The 21383-nt window shown below is 39.8% G+C and overlaps 1 protein-coding gene across 2 annotated transcripts in view; it reads left to right on the top strand.

The window, feature by feature from the left end:
- Nucleotides 1–21383, top strand: part of PLPP1 (phospholipid phosphatase 1) — an 86247-nt gene that overhangs the window by 6377 nt on the left and 58487 nt on the right. The window contains exon 2 of one of the 2 annotated variants that reach the window (XM_082242222.1): nucleotides 15909–16063. The exons of the other annotated variant lie outside the window; for it this stretch is intronic. Within the exon in view, the coding sequence (XP_082098348.1) occupies nucleotides 15909–16063 (155 nt within the window). The remainder of the gene's footprint in view (nucleotides 1–15908; nucleotides 16064–21383) is intronic. 2 annotated transcript variants of the gene reach the window in all.

The raw sequence follows: 21383 nt of genomic DNA, 5'->3' as shown, positions 1-21383 counted from the left end.
AGCATACCAGTGCATGTAGATAAATAGGTGCTGCTTCGGTGGGAAGGTAAATGGTGTTTCCGTGCACTCTGTCACTCATCATGGTGTCCCACTGTGCCAGAAGTGGTTTAGTCATGATGGCCACATGACCCGGAAAGCTGTCTGCGGATAAATGTCCACTCCTTTGACCTGGAACGAGATGAGTGCCACATCCCATAGCTGCTTTTGACTGGACTTAACTGTCCAGGGGCCTTTTACCTTTTTACTGTGACCAGTTCTCTGTGGGCCTGTAGACCAGTCTGCATTGCTTGAGTATTACCACTCTCCTTGTTCACTGTGAGTCCCAAGGTTCTGTGTAATACCACTTATCATACCATCACAGGGATAATAGACTTCTGAGGCAGAAAATGTTGCTTTCTTTTCTCTCTGAGCCTTTATAGATACACCAGATGACAGAACTCTAGATGTCTAGTGGTAGAACTCTAGATTTCTAGGTGTAGAAGCTGATGGCAGTGCCAGCAGTTTCTAAGGCTTCTAAGAAGTTCTCTCTTTTGGGTCAGAAAGAAGAGCATAAATGGGCCGTATAAAAGGTTGCCATTTCTCTTCTGACAGGGTTTCTTCTAACAGATACGTAACACACAGAAATGTTACGTTTAAATGCTGGGGGAAACGACAGCACTTAAGACATAAGGTGCATGCCTAATAAAGGTGGCAAACTAATTGTGCTGTTGCCCATGTGCCTTGTCATTCTTCTGCTGTCTAATGCTTTAGGCAGCCATTGTTTGTAGGATGCATTCTTGATACAGAAGATATCATAAACATGCTTTCAATGGACTGAAATCAATGGGAAAGCTTCTTGGTAAATGTGTTGGTGATTGTTGTACAGTTTTTTAAAGATGGGGAGTGATCTTAAATTGGAAAGGCTTACTTTCAAAATATTGTTGTAAATATTCCCTAAGTTCCCCAAGGTATTAAAAGATCACATTTTATTGTGGAACAAAGCAGAAGGGCTTAAATTGCAAAATCGCCCGCCCCCCCTGGTCTGGCATAGTTTCTCAGTGGTTGGTCATGCCTGTGATACTCTTGCTGCCAAGAACAGCACTGGGGAGCGCTGTCATTGTGTAGCATAATGGCAGTCTACCATACCCAGGCCCAGAGGCAGTTAACCTTCATCATAATTCTGTTTGCTGCAGAGGAAGTGAAAGAAACCAAACTATGCTTTTACTAAGCCAGAGTTGGTTTTGGGCATCACACTAGTTGTTTTCTTTTGAAAGCAGGGCAATAAGACAGTTTAGCCTGAAGTCATCAAAGCCTATCTTACCACCAATTAATTATAACAGTTTTCTATCTAATAGGAAGTTGTACAACTATACTTGAGGGGTTTGTAGCTTTTATTCCCATCTGTAAATCATGCATTAAATTGTTAAGGACTTAACAACTGGGGCTTCTGTTCTGGCTTTTTGTGTAGATACTCAGATTGCTGTGCTAGACAGTCCAGTTGTTCTGTAGACAAATTTGCCCCTTTTATGGAGAAACAGCCCATAAATATGGCTTGGAGAAGAGCTGGAGGTAAGGGCAACTGAAACATGTTCTCAGAGTTGTTGTTGAGAAGCACTTTTACAATTGGTTGACTAAGGAACATATTTTCAATTGGCTTGACCATGTGGGAAGTATAGAAATTGCTTTGCCTCTTGCATAGTTTTATATACCCAAATCTGTTATCATGCAGTCTGGCATTTTTCTCTTGACAGCAATTATTTCAACCATATGAAACCTTCTTTGTATTTGCGTGTGTGTTAAAAAGTGTAAAACAATAAATAAATAGCAACAAAAACAATGATATTTCCCCCTTCCCCCAATTTTCCCCATATGGACCAAATCTGGATGACTCTTGATGCCAGAACATATTGGTGGAATAAACTTTGAATATGTAGTGAAGATTTAAATCCCAGTAACTAATGTTGTATGTTTACAAGTAAAACAAAATGGGCGTTTTAAACCAGTTTAAACAATGACCATCAAGTGATGTGACAAACTGATGAATTGTGTGATACAACACTTTTTAGTGCAATTAAACTGGCATTTGACAGTTAAGTGGTATGTTTGGGTCTGTGAATTAGGAGACAGTAAATAAGAAACACTGTATGGAACAATTTTGTCTGCTTTGTATAGTCTTCCTAGTATTCTCTTAAAATATGAATAAAATCAGAAATAACTTGTGCCTATTCCAAATTTCGAAGGTTTAGAGAGAACTGTGATTTAAATAGTTCTCTGATAAGCCTAATGCCATGCTTTGTATGCACATGTGTCTAATAAGACCTCACAAACTGGTTGCTTCTGTTATGTTTTCTTGTAATACTGATAGTCCATCCTTGGACCATCTGGGAATCTCCTGGCTTTACCTTGGAAACAACAGCTTTTGTCATCTTTGTATTTAGTGGGTGTGTCTCTTCTTGGGAATGATTGAATGAGTCTCAAGGTGGTATTACTGTGAAAAAAATAAAACTCCAAAATGCCCCTTGACTCTTTAATTGACCTATAATTGATAGGATTTTCTGCATGAGCAGGCCTGTAGTAGTTTAGCTACATGTGTTGCCAAATGGCTGCAGTTAACTCTCATAAAATATAGTTGTACTGTCCTGAGCAGCGTCCTTATGATTATACTAGTATTTGCTACTATATTAGATCAGTTAGATAAGCTGACAGCAAAGATTGACAGTAATCCCTCATCTATGCATCAAGCCCAATTCCATATACATGGAAATCATATATAATCAAACCTTTGGAGCTACCCTGCAGTTAGCAGGTGTGTGGGGTGGGGGAGAGAAAGAGCATCCCTAGCACGCCCAGATCCAGTGCACTGCGTGGGCCTGTGAATGGGCTTTTTGAAAAGTAAGAGAAAACCTGGATGAAGTCTCCATCTTCCACACTTGTTGCAAAAATTAAAGGGTACTTTGACTGGCATAGTCAAATGTTTTTTAGGGAATTTTCCATACTCCATGAAATGATGGTTTGGATTGTTACATAGGAACTTATTGCTTAGCGTATATTCACACTTACGGCATAACTTCAGAAGTGAAGCTTCTCAAGGAGAATTACCATGTCCTTCAAAATACAGAAAGATTTTTATTCTGCAGGAGATTCCTCTCCCTTCAAGAGTTGCTTGCATTTGCTTTGGCCAGAGCTGTGGCTTTTTTAAAAAAGAAAATTTTATAATGGTTATTCTCACATTTTGCTGGAAAGGATGAAGGGTTAGTTTTCCACCCAAGAAAAATCCCAAACTGCCCTTCACATTTGTTAAAACGTGTGTGTGTGTGTGCGCGCGCGTGTGTGTACACACACACACACACATTTTAGGATGCCCATTACTGGAGCTCTTTGCTACCTTAGAAATATGAGCACCTATATATATTCTATTAAAATATTTTACTACTTAAAACATACATTGCAATTTGGTTTATGTCCCACAATATAAAAATGACATGGTTTTAAAGTAAGTTCTGGAAATGTTTCCAGTCTTGCATGCTATGGAAACTCCAGTGTGCCAAGGGAAAGGATGGTTCCCATTATATCCAGAAGGGCTTTATGTTTAGTACTTTTGTTTCACGGTGCGCTTCATGTAGTACGAGGTGATAGTCTAGTCTAGTTCAGTATTGTGCCAACTCTGGCTTATGTTATACAATAATGTGGTTATGAAATGGCTATTAGTTTGTCTGTCCCCAGTTTCCCACTCCCATAGTCCTATTGAAAGAAGAAGCGTATACTGGAAGGAGAAGTATTTGAATGTTCTTCCTGTTACTCAGATGCTGTGTACAAAGTTCATGGTCATTCACTCCCTTTTACTTCTGCTTACGCAAAAGTGACAGTAGTGTAATACTTTCCATTAGGTACCATCAAAATTTACAAAGTAGTGCACAAGCTTTCAAGTTCAGCTTTTCAGTAGTTGCTCAGTATTTTGTGATTTTTGTGATGCTTTAAACACTCCTCTTTGCTTTGGATTTTCTCTGATGGACTGGCATAGTTACCAGTTTCTTTTTCTTTTTCATTTAGTGTGTGCACACCAGTTTAGGGTGGAGACAGGTTTTAAATAATTGGCTGATTTTACAGGCTTTATATGGAATAGAAAAATGCTAGATTATAAAAAGAAGTCTTTCTCATGTGAGAAAGTATGCCTAATACTTGCTTGTCAACATAAAGTGTTGCTTAATAAACCTAGTGACAATCTGTTAAACTTTCCAGTGTGAAGATTAAATTGTCCAGCATAAAATGAAATGTGCTTTTTAAAAGGCCTCATTTATACCTGTACTCTAGATGAAACCATGATGTGTGACTGATTCTGAAGTGCTTTGTAAAGGGGCGCTCTCCTTCTCCAGTATTTGTAAAAAATATTTCCCCACTCCACAGTATCTGGTATTCTGTAACTGATTTTTGCATTGGTTTTTCTGCCATGGGATGTTCTGCCATAAAATGTTCTATATAATCTAGAGGCAGCCTTCTCTGAAGCCGCCTTATGAAGCTTTGTTTTCCCATCTTGCCCTTTTATTTATTTTCTTTGCACGGTTGATAAGACTTTAAATAGCCATGGTGAAAGTGCACAAGATCAAAGTAATTTTAAGCAAACAGACCTGAGATCCACGTTGCAATAGGGGAGGAAGTTGGCTGACCCTCTGAACTATTGCATTGAGAGAGGGTTGACATGTAAGTCCTAGGTTCAGCACCTATCATCTTGAAGAAAAAGGTATCTGGTTGAAGAGTAAGGAAGAGTTGCTTTCTGTGAACTTTGAGACCTGCTGCAAAGCTTGGTAGATAATACTGGACTGAATAGACCAGTGGTCTGATGTTTTATAAAGGCAAAAATGTCTGTTCCAGGTGTGGGGAACCTTTGGCATTGCACTGTTGTTGTATTACAACTCCTGTCAGTCCCAGCAAACATAGCCAGTGGCCAAGGGTGTTGGGAGTTGTAGGTCAGCAACATGTGGAAGACCAGAAGTCCCCCATACATGTTTTATTCCCATAGTACTTAGGTAGTAACTTATTTCTTTGCACTGGGGCCCAGTCCAAGGGTTGTATTCAATGCTGTCAGTCCGCTGACTCAAAGGCCCTTGTGCTAGTGATGGATTCCTGTGTTGCACAGCATTGAGAAATACCGGTAAACCAGCACAATAGGTCTGCTGGTGAAACCAATGATTTGATTAATTTATGTTGCATATACTGTAGTACTTAATAAAAGCAATCTAAGTGGTTTGCAAAGAAACCTACAGAGATACCCAATAAATATTTAATCAAAGACCTATGTAATTCAACCAAATTAGAAAGTGAAATAATTAAAATTGCACTAGTGGAAAGGGCTCATCAACCTTGGGAAGGTAGCTTATCTAGGAGAAGGAAACCTCTGCTACTGGAAGAAGTGCTAAGGAGTAAACCCTAGACAAATCTGGAGTGGAATTCCTAAGATGGTTGGATGGTGCCTTGTATGCCTCATTTTGGCAACTTCAGCAAATTTTTTGCTCTGCTTTCCTTTGGACACATCAGTGAGACCAAGAGAGGGTTCTTGTCGTCTGGGCAGCCCAGGACCTCTATACACACTGCCCAAGCTTGTGCCCCAGGGATGTCACTTCAGTGCAGCTAACACAGCGGTTTGACTTCACCCCTGGAGATGTACTCCATTGTCTCTCAAGACAGACAGATGCCAACTACTACTACTACAACTACTACTACTAGTGGAAATATTGTGAAGCTATTTTTTATTTTACTGCCCTGTATGAATTATACATGCAAATGCAAGATTTTGGGAGAAGTCCTGTTGTGCAGTTGGGAAACAATGCTAAGATTGTATATTTATTATTATTTCACAGTGTTTATGTACCATGTGATTGTAATAAAACCTCATAAACTGAACTATAATACAGGATTGCTATTTTAACCTACAGATAAAGCAATTAAATACTTAGGAATTATTTTTTTGTGAAGGATCGCTTTAATTGATGGTACTGAGAACACACATGATTATTATTTTTGAGACTATTTTGTTTCTGGTTTGTTATATCTGAGAATGAAATAAAATATGAAAGATGGCTTTATTAACATTACCGTGTGCATGCTTCAGTATCTTTTAAAAAACCTTTTATTAAGAAAGCTGGAATATACAATTTATTTAAATCCAACAATTAATTAGTTGTGATCACCTTTTAAAAAAAAAAAATCTGTTCACAACCTTCTTATGTTTGGTTTTTGATTGCCTCTGCTGTGCTGCTGCTGTAATCTAACTTCTTGCTTCCTTTAGTGATTTGAACTACAGAATACTGTTTACCAGGAAAATATTTCTGAAACCAAAGCTCTCTTTGTATCTATTCAAAACAAAAGAAAATGCTTGAATCTGTGAGCAAAGTTGGAGGGGGCTCTATTGCTAGAGCCTGATGCTGTTCCTGCCAAATAGCATTTATGGCTTCTGTCTGTGTTCTGCAGTAGCTCTTTTCTATGGCAAAGGATACCAAGCTTCCTGCTAGAAAGCCACATAGCTGCATGCAAATTCTCTTAAATTCAGGAATACTCCCTGTGCACCCTTTGTACTTTCCTCTGTGGTTAAAAGCGGAAATGTGAGCTGATTTCACCATTGAAATGCCAACTGTTAATCAGTATCATGACAGAAAAAATATAGCATGGATCAATGTGGTGGTTTCAGCTATGAAGTTGGCTTTTGTATTTGCTGCATATGCAAGAGATCGTTGAGGGACATCATGTTATGTTAACAGAACATCTTGTTATGCTAATCGGGCATGGTTGGGCTATTTTTGCTGTGTGTGGTGCTTTTCCAGGGCTTATAAAAACTTCAATCTTAGCTGGAATATTTTCCTAATGTAAACCGATTAATTAAAAAACCAGGCATATTTTTGCCAAGGGAAGCACATTTTTCAACTTTGGATATTAACATGTTGGCACTCCTTTTCCTGTGGACTTTAACTTTCAGAACGGAGGATTTCCTTTTGGTTCCCCCGCCCTGCTTGTGTTTCCTTCCCTAAAGGCTTCTAAGCCAGGACAATTGTGTCCAATTCTCCCAACTGAAATGCTTGGCTTTTTGGCTAGCGGATGCTGTGGTTAGATAAACTGGTGTTAATTGACCGAAAGTTCACATTTGTGTTGGATACAATTCCAAAAGTTTTAATTCTGTAATTTATTTTTAATCTTGTCATTTGGTACTTTGAAAAGGATTATGATAATTTTTATTTATGTATATTAAGGTATTTTATATGGCTTTTCAGGACTGTGTGACCCTCTCAGGGTGGTTCACTTAATAAAATAATAGATCTCTCCATATAGCAGCAGTGAATAAATTACTTTTTAAAGCCTGGACTAGCCTCAAATAGGTTAAAAGTGAATGTAATGCAGCCAATTTCTTTAAAAGCCACTAATGAAAAGAGCAAAGAGCACTTCTGTGGGAGGGAGTTCCATAATGAGGATAACAAATGCCCCAAAATTAGGCTGGAAAACAGATTAGAATTGAACTACTGTAAACAATCAGTATCTTAGAGCAGTGTTTTTCAACCACTGTTCCGCGGCACACTAGTGTGCCACGAGATGTTGCCTGGTGTGCCGTGGGAAAAATTGAAAAATTTGAATTTTTTTTTTTAAGTCAATTTTTCACCCACTAGGCGGGCGCCGGACTGTGTCCACCCTATTTTCCATCCGTCCTGGGTGGGGATCAGATCGGATGGGATCGGATGAGAGCGGACAGGCGGTCCGCTCTCATCCGATTCCCCATAGAGAGCAGCGGGGCTCTGACATCTCCCTCTCCGCACACAGTGGTGGTGTGCCTCGTGATTTTTTTCATGAAACAAGTGTGCCTTTGCTCAAAAAAGCTTGAAAAACACTGTCTTAGAGAAACACCTGGAACCATGAAACCACCCTTTCCAGTATCTTATTGAAGAGTGGAACGTGAGATACTGGCTAATAGTTATTAATAGCCAGAGGGTCCACATTTCCATATTTATTTTTTTTTGGAACAGGTGTCTAACCATTGCTTCTCTGAGATCAGTAAGCATTGCACTCTCAGAGAAGCATGAACTGCCACCAAGGTAAAGGTGATAAGCCCTAACCTGGCAGATTTTAATAATTAGGTAGAGTAAGGATCCATAGGCAGATGATAGGCCTTAATTCTCAACTCTCCAATACATTTGTCCACGTCACCAACTGGCATAAGCTGCAAAGCAGCCAGACCACCTCTGTGACTCTTCCTGTAAGCTCAGACAAGGAGATTGTTAATCAGCAGGGCAGGTGGTACAGCAGCAGAATCCAAGGCTTATCTCTAGTCCTTGACACCATGTAGAGAGACTGAGAGCTAGCTGTCTGGACACACATTTGCTTTCCAGCCATGTTTCAGTAATGCAGCAAGAAGTTAACAACTTCCCATTAGTTGATCTAACATTCACAAAAAGCACCTTGAAATTGTGGGTGCCTACAGAATGGAGAGGGAGCACAGATACCTGGCTCCCTTTCATCTACCACGTCTACTTCTCACATGCCATAGCATCCTCCGCTCCTTAAAATCCAAATGGTGGCCTCTTCTTCCTGCCCCCACTTCATTCCTTATCCCTAAATTCATTTTAGCTCCAACTGACCTAAAATTCATTGATAGAACAGAGCCACCAATTCCAATTAAATATAATTATATCGTTAACGTAGGTGAGAAGAGAAATATTTTCTTTGGCTTTGTGGAAGAAAAATGATAAAGTTGGTGCACCATCTTGCATTTGTGATTCTTCTCTCTTGTTGAGTGCCGGAGCGGTTAAGATATAGCACTCCACCTGGCCAGGGTATAGTCCCTTTAACCCAGAGCCTTCCAAACTGTGTGTTGCAATACAGTGTGTAGGTGTGTCGCATGAACACTTCCTGCATGCCTCCCAGGGCTAGAAAGGGGTTAGTTTAACCTCTGGTTTGCTAGTAAAACTGAATTACTTGTTTCACAAAATGATGCATGTCTAAAAACTGTGCCACCAATATGAAAGGTTTGGAAAGCTCTGCTTTAACCCAATCTGCTTTGACTGACAGCAGTTGTTTAGGGTTTACTTATCCTTTGAGTTGGGGATGACAAGGTGAAGACCTTCCTGAATCCAGAAAGTATGCCATATCATAGGAATCTTGTCTTAGTTTAGACAAGATGAATCATGAGCCTGATGAAAATAGGTAACAGCTTCCTTGTCCTTTTATTTGTCAGGTTTAATCAGACCACAAGGATTAGATCTGTACCTCAAGGCTTGTGACTTCTAGTCTCAGAACTGATTGTATGCTTGTAATTTGGTTGTGAGCATTATTGACGTCTCCCCTATAGGTTGTGCCTCCATTCCTGAGAAATCAACAAAATTGCCTCCTTCTCCATCACTGTTGAGATTGTTCATGAGCATTAGTGGCTGTGTCATAGAATGGTAGCTGTGAATCGCAGACAAGAGCTACAGTTGTCCTTACTGAATGTCTGCACAATATTTGGTGTATTTTAAAATATTGTATTTATGCCCCCTCTCCTCATAAAGGCTGCTTGAGGCAAATGCAGGGTGTTGATGTTTTTTAAATTCTGGTTTCCATGATTAGTGCTTCCTGCTGTATCACATAAGTAAGGGGCGTGAAACCTTTTTCAGTCTGAGGACTACATTCCCTTACTGGCAACCTTCCAGAGGCCACATGAGTAATGGGTAGACAAGTGGATGTAAATTTTACCTTCATACAATAGACTGATTTCTATTCACTGTCTCACACCCCTCTCTATCTTATATCCAGGCAAAGAAGATTTAATACCACTTCAAGGACAAATTCCAGCCAGACAAAAACACTCAGAGGCCTAGCTCCACAACCTCCTTTAAGGAGTGTGGCCTGTGGAGAGCCGAAAGGGCCAGACAGAAAGGCCTGGAGGGCCACATTAGGTTCCCCTTTCTTGACTTAAGTGATATTGTATCTTTCCTTTTTTTAAAATGGTAAATGAGGTCAAGATTCCTTCTCTCCCAGATCAATGTTCTCTTGTTTCCAGTATCTCATATGGTCTTTATTTTTTAATAGCTCCACAGCCACTCCCAGTTCATATTTCTGAAATGTTATGAATGCTAATATAGGACACACTAGAACTTGCAATGACTTGTTTGTAATTGCTGCTGCTTCTAGTTGCATATTGTTGAGAGTGAGCAATGTTCAATTTATAGGACCTGTCTCACCAAGCTCCTTTAGCAGTTCTATTTTCCTAATGTAAGATAGGCTTTTTATTTGGTAATTTAGGAGGGGCAAATAAGGCACACCTTCTAGTAATTCATTGGCTTGCATCCAGAGATGTTTTCTGATAGTTGAAAGGCACTTCCATGTGCACAAAGCAGCCCTGCTGAATTCTCCTGATTCCCCGTCCCATTGCAGCTCTTCATGTCCCATCAACCCCTGTTCCAGATGGTCCCTGAAGCTTCTGAAGTGGCTATTTGGGGAGGCCCCCAGCTTGTAGTGGAAGAGATCAGCAAGGTCCTCTTGTGCTAATGGAGTTTCACTTATCCAGCTCTGGCTCCAACACTTTATATGAAGTCTATTTTACAGTTTCCCCCCTCTGATTTAGTCTGTTTTATCTTGCTCAAGATCACCGAGTATATGGGCAAGCTGGGGTTGCAAACTTGAAGTTGCACCTGCTGCTTGAATGGAGCTCTGTTCACATAGGATTTCCCTTTCCTTTTCACCTCGCTGTACACCCCCCTCTAAATCTCCTCTGAAGAATCCCTCAGCCCTCTGGAATAGTTGTTGAGGGTGGGCTTTAGGGGAGAGGAGGAAGTTCCATTGTGCAAGTGGAAGTCTGTTACATGAGTGGAATGGTAGTGTTGGATACCACTTTACATCTTGCACAGATCAACCATTCAGTCTGTTGGACTAGCTCTTATGGTACCCTAACAATCTATAACTTAAATTTAATAAATTTTGTCCATAAACTTTTAAAAAACTTATTTAAAAATCTAATACAATTTTTAAAATCATGGTTTTTTAGAGAAAACCTAAGAAGAAGAAAAATTAAGCATAGGGATATGGAGTAAAGAGCTGTTGAGTTGCCTTACTTAAGGCCATTAAGGTCATACATGCCACTTTAGAGCACTTCTGCAGGTATGTATTTATGTCTTGCCCTTCTGTTAAAATGTAATCAAAGGTACAATAAAGGTAAAAGAAAAAAGTAGCAGAAGTTTTAAAACAACACATGAAAGCTGGCAAGGAGAAGAGGAGATGTTGGGAAACCCGTGAAAGTTCAGCAAAAGGAAAGCAACTGAGCCTGTCAGTGTTTTAAAAAGGCATTTGTGCATACCATCATTGGAATGTGTACTGGTATTTTAAGGTTTTTGAACTGGCATGGAACAGTAGAGGTGCAAATGACAATACTAGTTGCCTGCTAAGTAGGTAATGTAAAGAGGCTGCAGTATGCAGTGCTTCAGTTCACGCATCACACCAGCTATGGTTTTGCAACCAACAGTTCTGAGCTTGCAGACTTACAGCAGGTAAACTATGGTTTAGGCCTGTTTGTTTGTTTTCATTTCTTATCTGCTTAGCACTCCAGGCTCACTCCCATCTTCATGGTTCACTCCCCGCATTGGCAGGAAAGACTGCCTGAGACCCTGAGAGACACTCTATTCCATACCCTCCAACATTTCTCTGATGAAAATAGGGACACCCCATTCCATAATGATGATTTTACTATTTATACCTCACATATCTTACTGGGTAACCCCAGCTACTCTGGGCAGCTTCCAACATATATAAAAACCACAATAAAACATTAAAAAACTTCCCTATACAGGATTGCCTTTAGGGGTCATATAACCCCATACCCTCCAACATTGCTCCAAAGAAAATAGGGACATCCTAAGGAAAACTGGGGCATTCTGGGATCAAATCAGAAACCGGGACAGCTTCTCTAAATCAGGGATGTTCCTGGAAAATAGGGACACTTGGAGGCTCTGCTATTCATATTTCTCTCAACATTTCCCCCTTCCATTTACCGGGGGGGGGGGGGGAGACATAATCAAATAGTTCTTTTGAGGTGTATGTTTTGAGGCAATGTTTTATTTGTATTTTCTTTTCTTTTTGTGTGTTGCCCTGGAAGCTGTGCTGAAGGGTAGTATAGAAATCATTTAAACAATTAACAAACAATTCCCATGGGCCTTGACGTATTTGCAGTAATCTGTTAAAATTGAAGGTGTGCCTGAGTCCCATGGAAATTAATGGGACACAAGCACAATGTTAAACACTTGAACCCAATGACTTCAATAGAGCTTTTGTTACACTTGAGAAGAACAGTCTGGCTGGATCAGATATCCTTCAGTCATCATTTGGTTTCCATTAGGGAGCCAGCTAAATACAGAGAGATCACAAAGATGATAGCCAGCACTCACTCTGACCCAGTATGTAGTATTGCTAAGAGAAGCATACTGTTTCTCTATATGAAGATTCATTTAGCTGTCATAGTTAATTGCTTTTGATGGTTTTATAGCCATTAAAGCTAGTGGCCATCATCACATCTTGCGGCAGTGAATTCCGCAAGTTAATATATCTGTCAGTATGTTTTTATATGCAGGATCCTACTTACAGAATTGGTATAATTATTCTCTCCTGAGTGAATCTTTCTCCGTGACTGTCAATGACCCTGGTTTCTATTCTGTAATTTAGCCAAATATGAAGGGGGAACTTTCCAAGGCTGCTAAAAATGAAAGTGCAAGAGAAGAGGTTACCCTTGAGAAGGAACATGGCAAGGCAAAATGCTACTGATAAAAGCTTACTCCTAACCATAAAGTGAGTGAGTGTGGATGGTAAAAACAAAAATGTTTTAATACTACCCAAGTTAGAATTGTTATCCTGCACAGAGTTGAATGGTAGCCAGAGTCTTGTCCCTCCTTTGTCACCTTGGCATTATTTCTTTTCTGAATTGCCTTGGGGGAATCAAGTTACCCTCCCTATCTAATTTTATAGACTACTGTTAACATTTCTAAACTTGCCATGTATGCTTAATAGAAACCAGACATCCTCATTACTGAGTTTTTGCTGTTGTAGCAAAAAGTACTTTTTTGCCCTTGGAAGACAGTGGAAAAAATGGTTGCGAAAAGCTAGGAACCCTGGCAGGGGCAGTTTGGCAAGGAGTGTGGGGACATCATTCAACAGAACTTTGAGTTGACTGGTAAGGGTGTTGTGGAAATTAAATGTGGGGCATCTGTGGAGCAGTTGGCATAGTGAAAGACTGAGTATACATATTGAAAAACGGTGCCATGTTTTGAATAAACCTGTAACAATTTATGTGCATGTCCATCAAATAGCAAATTCAGGTTGTTCACTTTTCCCTGAATAAGCACTGACTATACTAACCCATAAGACAATTAAAATGGAGCATTTGCATATAAGCCAAGTTAGTGGCACTTTATGCATTCATGGGGCTGCAGTCCTATGTTCACGTGAGAAGTAAGCCCCATCTAACCCTGTCGGAACTCCTTCTGAGTAAATATAAGCAGGTTCAGGTTGTATATCTGCAGAAGTCATTCAGCAGAAATAGTGTTAAATCTAAGCTTGGATTAGAGTGTGAACCATGCTGCCAGATCCTGTACTTCTAGGTAGTTACAGCTATAATTAGAGTAGCTTTGAACCAATGCTTGAAAGGGCACAGAGAACCTTTTATTTTTTTAACTATCCAGGAATTGGTATAGGTGAAGATTCATATTCTAAAGCAAGGTAGAATAACAAACACTTGTGTAAGATTATTTCTTTTACTAACTTGGTTCTCTCTCCACCCCTCAAAAACTGCTAAATAAGTTGCTGGATAAAATGAGATACCACTATGCTTAAGACTTGACATGGGCTGCTTTCCATGTTAATGTTATGAGAATTGCTTTGAGTTTGCCACACCCACGACTTTCCGTTCTTAAAGTTCTGGTAAGCTGCAGGTTCGCCTCTGTTCATTTCATCCACACTGCTTTGGCACCCTGACCTGTCTTATTTTACTCTCAGACCCTTTATCCCTCCACTCTGTTCGCAGAAATGGTTATCTAGGATTATTATTTTTTAAAAAAGGTTGGTGTTTCGATCAAAATGTACAATTGAATGAGCAGAAGGCTATTTTATTATTTTTACTCATTAAATTTGTATACTGCCCTTTACCTGCAGTTCTCAGGGTGTTTACAACATACAGTGGTGCCCCGCAAGACGAATGCCTCACAAGACGGAAAACTCGCTAGACGAAATAGTTTTCCGTTTTGGAGGTGCTTCGCAAAACGAATCTCCTATGGGCTTGCTTCGCAAGACGAAAATGTCTTGTGAGTTCCTGCGGGTTTTTTTCCCCTTTCCCCCCTTTTTCTAAGCCGCTAAGCCGCTTATCAGCTGATCCGCTAAGCTGATAAGCCGCTAAAAGCCGCTAATAGCTCTAATAGCGCTAATCCGTCAATGGGCTTGCTTTGCAAGACGAAAAAACCGCTAGACGAAGAGAATCACAGAATGGATTCTTTTCGTCTTGCGAGGCACCACTGTAAAATCACAATATAAAACACCAAATGCACAATAAAATTGAAAACCAAAATAACCCAATAACCCCCATTCCCTTTCTGCTAGTGCAACACCCTGCACTGTATCCCTTACTATTCTGTAGCCCGCCCAACTAATTATAACCAAGGGTAATCTAATCTCATTATAATCAGGGGTAATCAGTAGTTTTACTCTTAGGAGTAATACTCCCCATATATTACATTGCAAGGTGCTGAAGGCCTGCGAGAATTTATTTACCCTTTCCTTTCAAAGGAGTGTATGTGGTTTCTCCAGCCAAATTCTACCTTTAAGAGTAGCCCTGTGAGGTAAATAAAGATGAAAGATAGTGACTAACCCAAGGTCACTCAGTGAGCTTCATGGCTGAGTGTGGAGAACTTGGGTCTCCCTGGTCTTAGTTCAGCACTCTCACCACTGCACCACACTGGCTTTCGTGGGTCATGTAGGCTTTTGACGTAATCTTGAACCAAAAAGCAAGAATGGTTTTTATTTCTGTGGTTAGTATGACATTTGCAGTAGTGCTAATCCTGGGATTCTGTCTCTGGATAATGAATGGTAAGCAGCTTTGCTGCGGAAGTGATGGTTTCACTGTGGTATCCTGTAAATATGTGGTTGTGATTGTGGGGAAGGGGGATGGGGAGAGCAAAGAGACTGAAGAAGTAATGTCCTATGGAGAGAGGGTTTTACCTCACTTACCTCACTACTATTCACAATTTTTTTAAAAAAGTTGGTTAGGGTTATTCCTCACTTAAAAAAAAAGTTGGAAGAGACCTTTTTTGTACATCTCTTTTTGCTTTGGGTGCTTTTCTCATTTTGGAATTTACCTTGAGATTAGAGTCTGGTTCAAGCAGTCATCAAATGATAGGCTAGGATACTACAGTGATTCAATAGACACAGTTAGTTCAAATTGTCCTTCTAGTCTGTAACTTCATTAATAACCAGTGTTCTTCATCAAGCTTTCAGAAAATTCTTCCGTTTTTTCCTGGCTTCAGAAAACATTGTCTCATAAAAATAAGCCCTACATTCCTTGCAGTCATTCCAGTTCTTATTTATATTCTGTCCAAGTTTCAAATTCTTTCCCTTTTGATTATTTCCATTCCCACGTTATCAATCCAAATAAACATAGCAGCTAAATAATTTGCCTCATAACTTGCCTTATGTGGAAAGCATCATTCTGGTATCTGAACTCTGCACTATTCTCACTTCTGCAGTTGGCAGGCCTGGTTGCTGGTATCTATGGGACAGATAGGTAAATGGGGCTTGGAAGTCTAGGCAGTTTGTGTGCACTGCATGATACTGAATACGCTACACTCTTGAGTTTTGCATGTTGCTTAGTAGTTTCGTCCATGCTTGATAATACGTATAGATAAATATTTAACTGTGTATCTTTTTTTCCCTTCCCCCAACAGCTGGCTTACCCCTTGCTGTTCTAAACTTGGCAAAAATAAAGCCGTATCAGAGGGGCTTTTTCTGTAATGATGACAGCATCAAGTATCCGTTCCATGACAGTACCATCACATCCACTGTCCTCTACGCAGTGGGGTTCACACTGCCCATTTCCTCTGTAAGTAGCTGGCAGCTGTGTGGGGAGAGTCTGAAGTGTGTGCTGAGAGCTCATTATTTGACCAAGTCTTTGAGAAAAGAAAAGGAAAAGGCTTGGCTTAAATGTACTTGGCTGACTAAACATTTGTAGTAACAGAACGAGAAGCCTCTGTGAAACGCATTAATAAAGCAGGGATGGTGAGCCTGCCCCATCGCCCCATTTCATTAGCCCCAGTCAGGGATGATTGGAGCTGTATTCCAAAACTTCTGAAGGACACTAGGTTGGGGAAGTTGCTCTGTTTAGTTGTAAGGTAAAGGTAAAGGGACCCATGACCATTAGGTCCAGTTGTGGCCGACTCTGGGGTTGCGCACTCCTCTCGCTTTATTGGCCGAGGGAGCTGGCATACAGCTTCCGGGTCATGTGGCCAGCATGACTAAGTCGCTTCTGGCAAACCAGAGCAGCACACAGAAACACCGTTTACCTTCCCGCCGGAGTAGTACCTATTTATCTACTTGCACTTTGACGTGCTTTCAAACTGCTAGGTTGGCAGGAGCAGGGACTAAGCAACGGGAGCTCACCCCGTCGCGGGGATTCGAACCGCCGACCTTCTGATCGGCAAGTCCTACGCTCTGTGGTGTAACCCACAGTGCCACCGTGTCCCCTATTTAGTTGTAAATCAATATAATTGTTGGCACAATTAGTATGCACTGTTAATATGTATGCTTCCTTGGGAAATGTGTGCATTTCAAAATGGGAAGCCACTTTAATCGCTTATTTGAATATTGTTGGGAAATTTAAATTGGTTATGTTATTTAAATTTTCTTAATTGTCTTGATTTAAAGCAATTCACCTTGGAACCAATTAAGAATTTCTGCTTTGGTGTTGAAGGGACTGCTGGGTGAATGAATGAATGAAGTGAGTTTAGAAAAATGTGTTCAATTAAATAGGTTAGCTTGTCTTTGTATTTAAAATTATGCTGAATTAAGAATGTCTGTATGAGGTACGCTCAGTTAAAATGACCATTTGAGAGCCTCAATACTTCCTTAATTTAAATGTAAGATGTTTAGCATGACCCCTTTGATATAAGATTCACTGAATTAAGTTGTGTTTACTCCTAAATAACTGTATATGGGATTTTATCCTTGGGATCATGGGGGTGTTTGTGAGAGATCCAAATCCATTTTTTACTCATGCACAACCTTTTATCGTTGAAATACTGAGCTACATCTATTGGAATTGCTCATTAAAGGCTCTTGCAAATATAGCAAAGTGTGTTTTAAGAGTCTTGCTGTTAAAATAAAATGAGGACCACCATTGAAATACCTTGAGCAGTTGAAATATGCCTAACTGCTAAGATCACACTAATTTGTTATAGTAAACCTCTTCTTGGAAGTAATATTTCATTTTCAGTCTACACTACCCAAAGTCAATAGTGCTCATATGTTTGCTCTTTACTTCAGACACATAACATTACAGTGTTAATACTCCAGATCTCTCTAAAAGCAAATAAAATTCTTGCCTCTTAAGCTTGTACATGCTGCTGACACTTAATGCCCAAATAGTTTACTTCAGCTGAAAAATGCTGTTGGGATATAGGAATGTCATTTGCTTTCTTGTATAAAGAAAACCACTTCGGTTTAAACTGTACATTAATGTACAGTCTTGCCAACATTATTGTGTATAAATACACACCTCTTGTCATATGTAAACCTAGAAAGTAAGAAAATGATTTCATCTTTGTCAAGAACATAGAAAATATCATTTAGTTTCAGTACAGCATATTTGGAAAACAAGATTATGCGCTGAAAGGATTATGCGCTGTGAGGAGAACTAGATGCAATGTCATGTATGGGTCATTCCATGTCATGTCAACGTGGTCATGTCACCCACCATCTTGGATTTTGATGAAACTTGATGTACATCCTTCCCTTATGGTTGAAAGAAACCCCCTTAAATTTCCCCCCTTCATCTCAAATGGTTTTAATTTTATAGCACTTACATTTTCATGAAATCTGAGTTGTCTGTCCCTCTTGAGACCCTTGGCACATGCACATTTTATGTTTTTTCTCCATAAACAATGATCAGATCTCTCTGAAATTTTACACAGAGCTCAATAAGAGGATGAGGATTTCAGGAAAAAATACACCAGCACTCAAAAGATTTTACAAATGCCTATTTTATATATATATAAATGTACTTTCTTTAGTGGAAAACCTCGGTTTAGAAAACCTCAATTTTCAGCTTGTGGGCATGCATGATGGAACCCCAAGTTTTTGATGTTGAAAATTATTGCACAAACATGCTCTTTCTCGACAAAGAATGAAATTTATGGGTGTTTTATTCCTTGTAATGATTTTTTTTTGCTTTTTGGACATTGTGGGGAAAAATGGCTATTGGGTACAACTTTCCTACAACCCACAGCTGTAATAGAAAAAAATAATGAAAGCAAGTTGTTCATTATAGAAATTAACATAATATTGGTTATTATAAGTTTTTTTTTTAAAAAAAACCTTGTTTTTTGCGTTGATTTGATGTGGAATGACCCCATGGATAAATTTGCTACATTATGTAGCGTAATAGAAAATGGATCTAAATTATGCAATTCAAGGATTCTGAGAAGATAAAACTTAGCTAAAAACATCAGCAGCTGTCGTCCTTCAAAATATTAGCAAGTGTCTCTAGGTTCTGGATAGGCTTGAGCTCTGAAACAGAAGGCTTTCTGCAGTGGTTTACATTATAGTTGCTGTGACTTCTGAATGAGAATTGATATCGTTCAGCTCCTCACCTAATCTAAGGTATTATCCAAACCATATATTTAAAGCACTCTTATACCACTTCAGCAGATATGTCTTCCCCCAAAGGACTCTGGGAACTGCAGTTTACCCCTCACAGAACTGCAGTTCTGAGCACTCTTAGCTACTTTGGGGGGAAAGCTATGACTGTTAAAGTAGTACATGAATGCTTTAAATGTATGGTGTGAATGTGACATAAGATTCCCCCACCTCTTCCAAGGTAATGGAGAATAACGTCTGTGAATGTGTGGTTATGGTTTCTTAGCAATTCAGTTTAGAAAACAACACCAATGAGTGACTTGGATAACACAACATGTTTCAGATACTCGCCTATATACCACATGGTTAATAACTCTGCCTTGTTCAAGAGCACCATTAACTTTTCCCGAAGGGTATCCAACTTGGTCTGTTGTAGCATAAAACAAGAGTCAAGAGCCATAAGAAATGTGTTAGTTTTTAAGGTGCCACAGGATTTTTGTTTCTTTATCATCTTTAAGCTAATCTGACGTTGTGGGTTAGGTTTTCCATCAAGACTAATCTCCAAACACGATCATACCAGTTAGTTACTGTAAATGCCAGGGACATTTTCCATCCTCCCGCTACTGTCATTCTGGCAGCTACTAATAAAAGAATAATGAAGTCTTTATAGAGCACTTTGGAAAGGGAGAGTAAGGCTAATCTAGGCACAGTGTGATTCGTGAATATTGGAAAGGTGATTAAATCTTGGATCCCAAAACCAATATCAATCGGGTATCCTGATTAAGCTAGAAATGAATAAAGATCAAATAGCAAAATTAGTCTCTGTGTTAAATAAAGAAACTTGGCATTTGCCTATTGAGCCATTGGCCAGTCTTTTTCACTATTCTGCCAGCTTTGATTGTAAAGCCATTCTCAGGTGCTGCTGAATCAGAATCTCTGGTGCTGAACAACTTGGAAAGCTCTTGATTATTGTTTAGCTAATACCTTGAGGGCCTGGGTTTAGAATGCACTGCACATGAAAGTACATTCTGCAGAAAGGGGGGGGGGGGGAAGCATGGCGAAAGGGAAGGGAAGGGAAGGACCAGTGATTTCCCTGGGGCTGCTGCTCTTTTGACTCTCGTACAATTCAAAATGAGTCACTTTGCTATTATTCATTAAGAATTTGAACAGCTGAAACCATCTGTTTAAAATGCACAAACATGGAACATTAAATTGCATGTTGTGAGCCAGTATAACTTGATGTTGATGTCTAGATGAGCCCATTTGAATGCTGTGGAGTAAACGCCCTCCTGAGCTAACTATGACTTTATGTTGAACTAACCTTTACGTTAGACACACAATAGTGTGTGTAAATGATTAAAGGTAGCATTTTTTCCTATAGCAACCTGGCAAGAACAAAACTGAACAAACATAATATCCTACCATTTTGCTTCTTCTTCTTCTTTTAAAGTTACTTCATAAAAAGAAGGCCTTTGTAAAACTTTATGGGTGTAATCTGTATATTGGGTGTATTCTGTCTTGTTCTTTATTTTGTTCATTATTATTCATCTGTGTATAATGAAAGGTTTTATGTTCTGAGGCTAAAAAAGCTTCAGAGGAATGACTATGTTTGGGAAGGGCTATTCCCCTCCCGGCCCCACGCTTGTGGTCCCAATCCTTCTTCCTGCCTAAGATAAATAGTGCCCCCTAAATCCTTCCTGTGTTAATTCCTTACGCACAAGTAACATGTCTAGTTGCTGTCTATGTTCAGTGCTAAGATAACTAATTCCAGGGACAGTACTTGTATGTACATGTACATGTGTGACCTGCAGTAAAATGTAAGAGTGTACGTTTGCACCATAAGAGGAGTGCCGCTCCCTTAGCAGGCATCCCATCCCTCCTGATTCCTCCGCCCGCCCCCATAGGAATGTTGACTGTTGCAGGTCTAGGATCAGGTTGAAACTAGGAAAGTAGCTTATGGTAACCCTGCAATGTTGTCTGTTGCTTTTATCCCCTTTGGAGGCTGAACCAAGTGAGTAGTATACAGCAGCCTTCACCAACCTGGTGTTCTCCCAATGGTTTGGACTACAACTTCCATCAGCCCCTGCCAGCATGGCTGTGCTGACGGGGGCTTATGGGAGTTGTAGTTCCAAACCATTTGGAGGGCACCAGGGTGGCAAAGACTGGTATAGAGCAACCCTCTGCATTGTAGTTTGCTGTTATGCACCTATTGTTCATTGGGCTGTTCTGAGACTGTAGCTTACGGCAGCCCTCAAATGTATTCCATAGTTAATACTGGAGATCAGGGGCAGGCCTAACACTGGTTCAGAATCACAGTCAAAGCTCCCTCATGCCTCTCAGTTTCCAGCAAGTCAAATCTATTTAAATTGCCCTCTCAGATTTTTTAGCATGCCAAATCCAGCACTCAGTTGTGTGCAGAAGCCTCACCCATCAATGACTTACAAGCAGACTAATTGCAGTTTTAATGTCCCAAAATGAAACATACAATAATTTTTTTGCACATGAAGTAGAATCTGAGTTAGAGCAGAGTGCCTGAGTTTGTTGTTAACTTTTGTTTTCTCAACCCCCTC

The sequence above is a fragment of the Podarcis vaucheri genome (assembly GCF_965113315.1).
Source record: "Podarcis vaucheri genome assembly, chromosome: 11".
Classification (NCBI taxonomy): Eukaryota; Metazoa; Chordata; class Lepidosauria; order Squamata; family Lacertidae; genus Podarcis; species Podarcis vaucheri.
The sequence above is the reverse complement of the archived record's forward strand: the minus strand, read 5'-3'. Positions and strand labels throughout refer to the sequence as shown.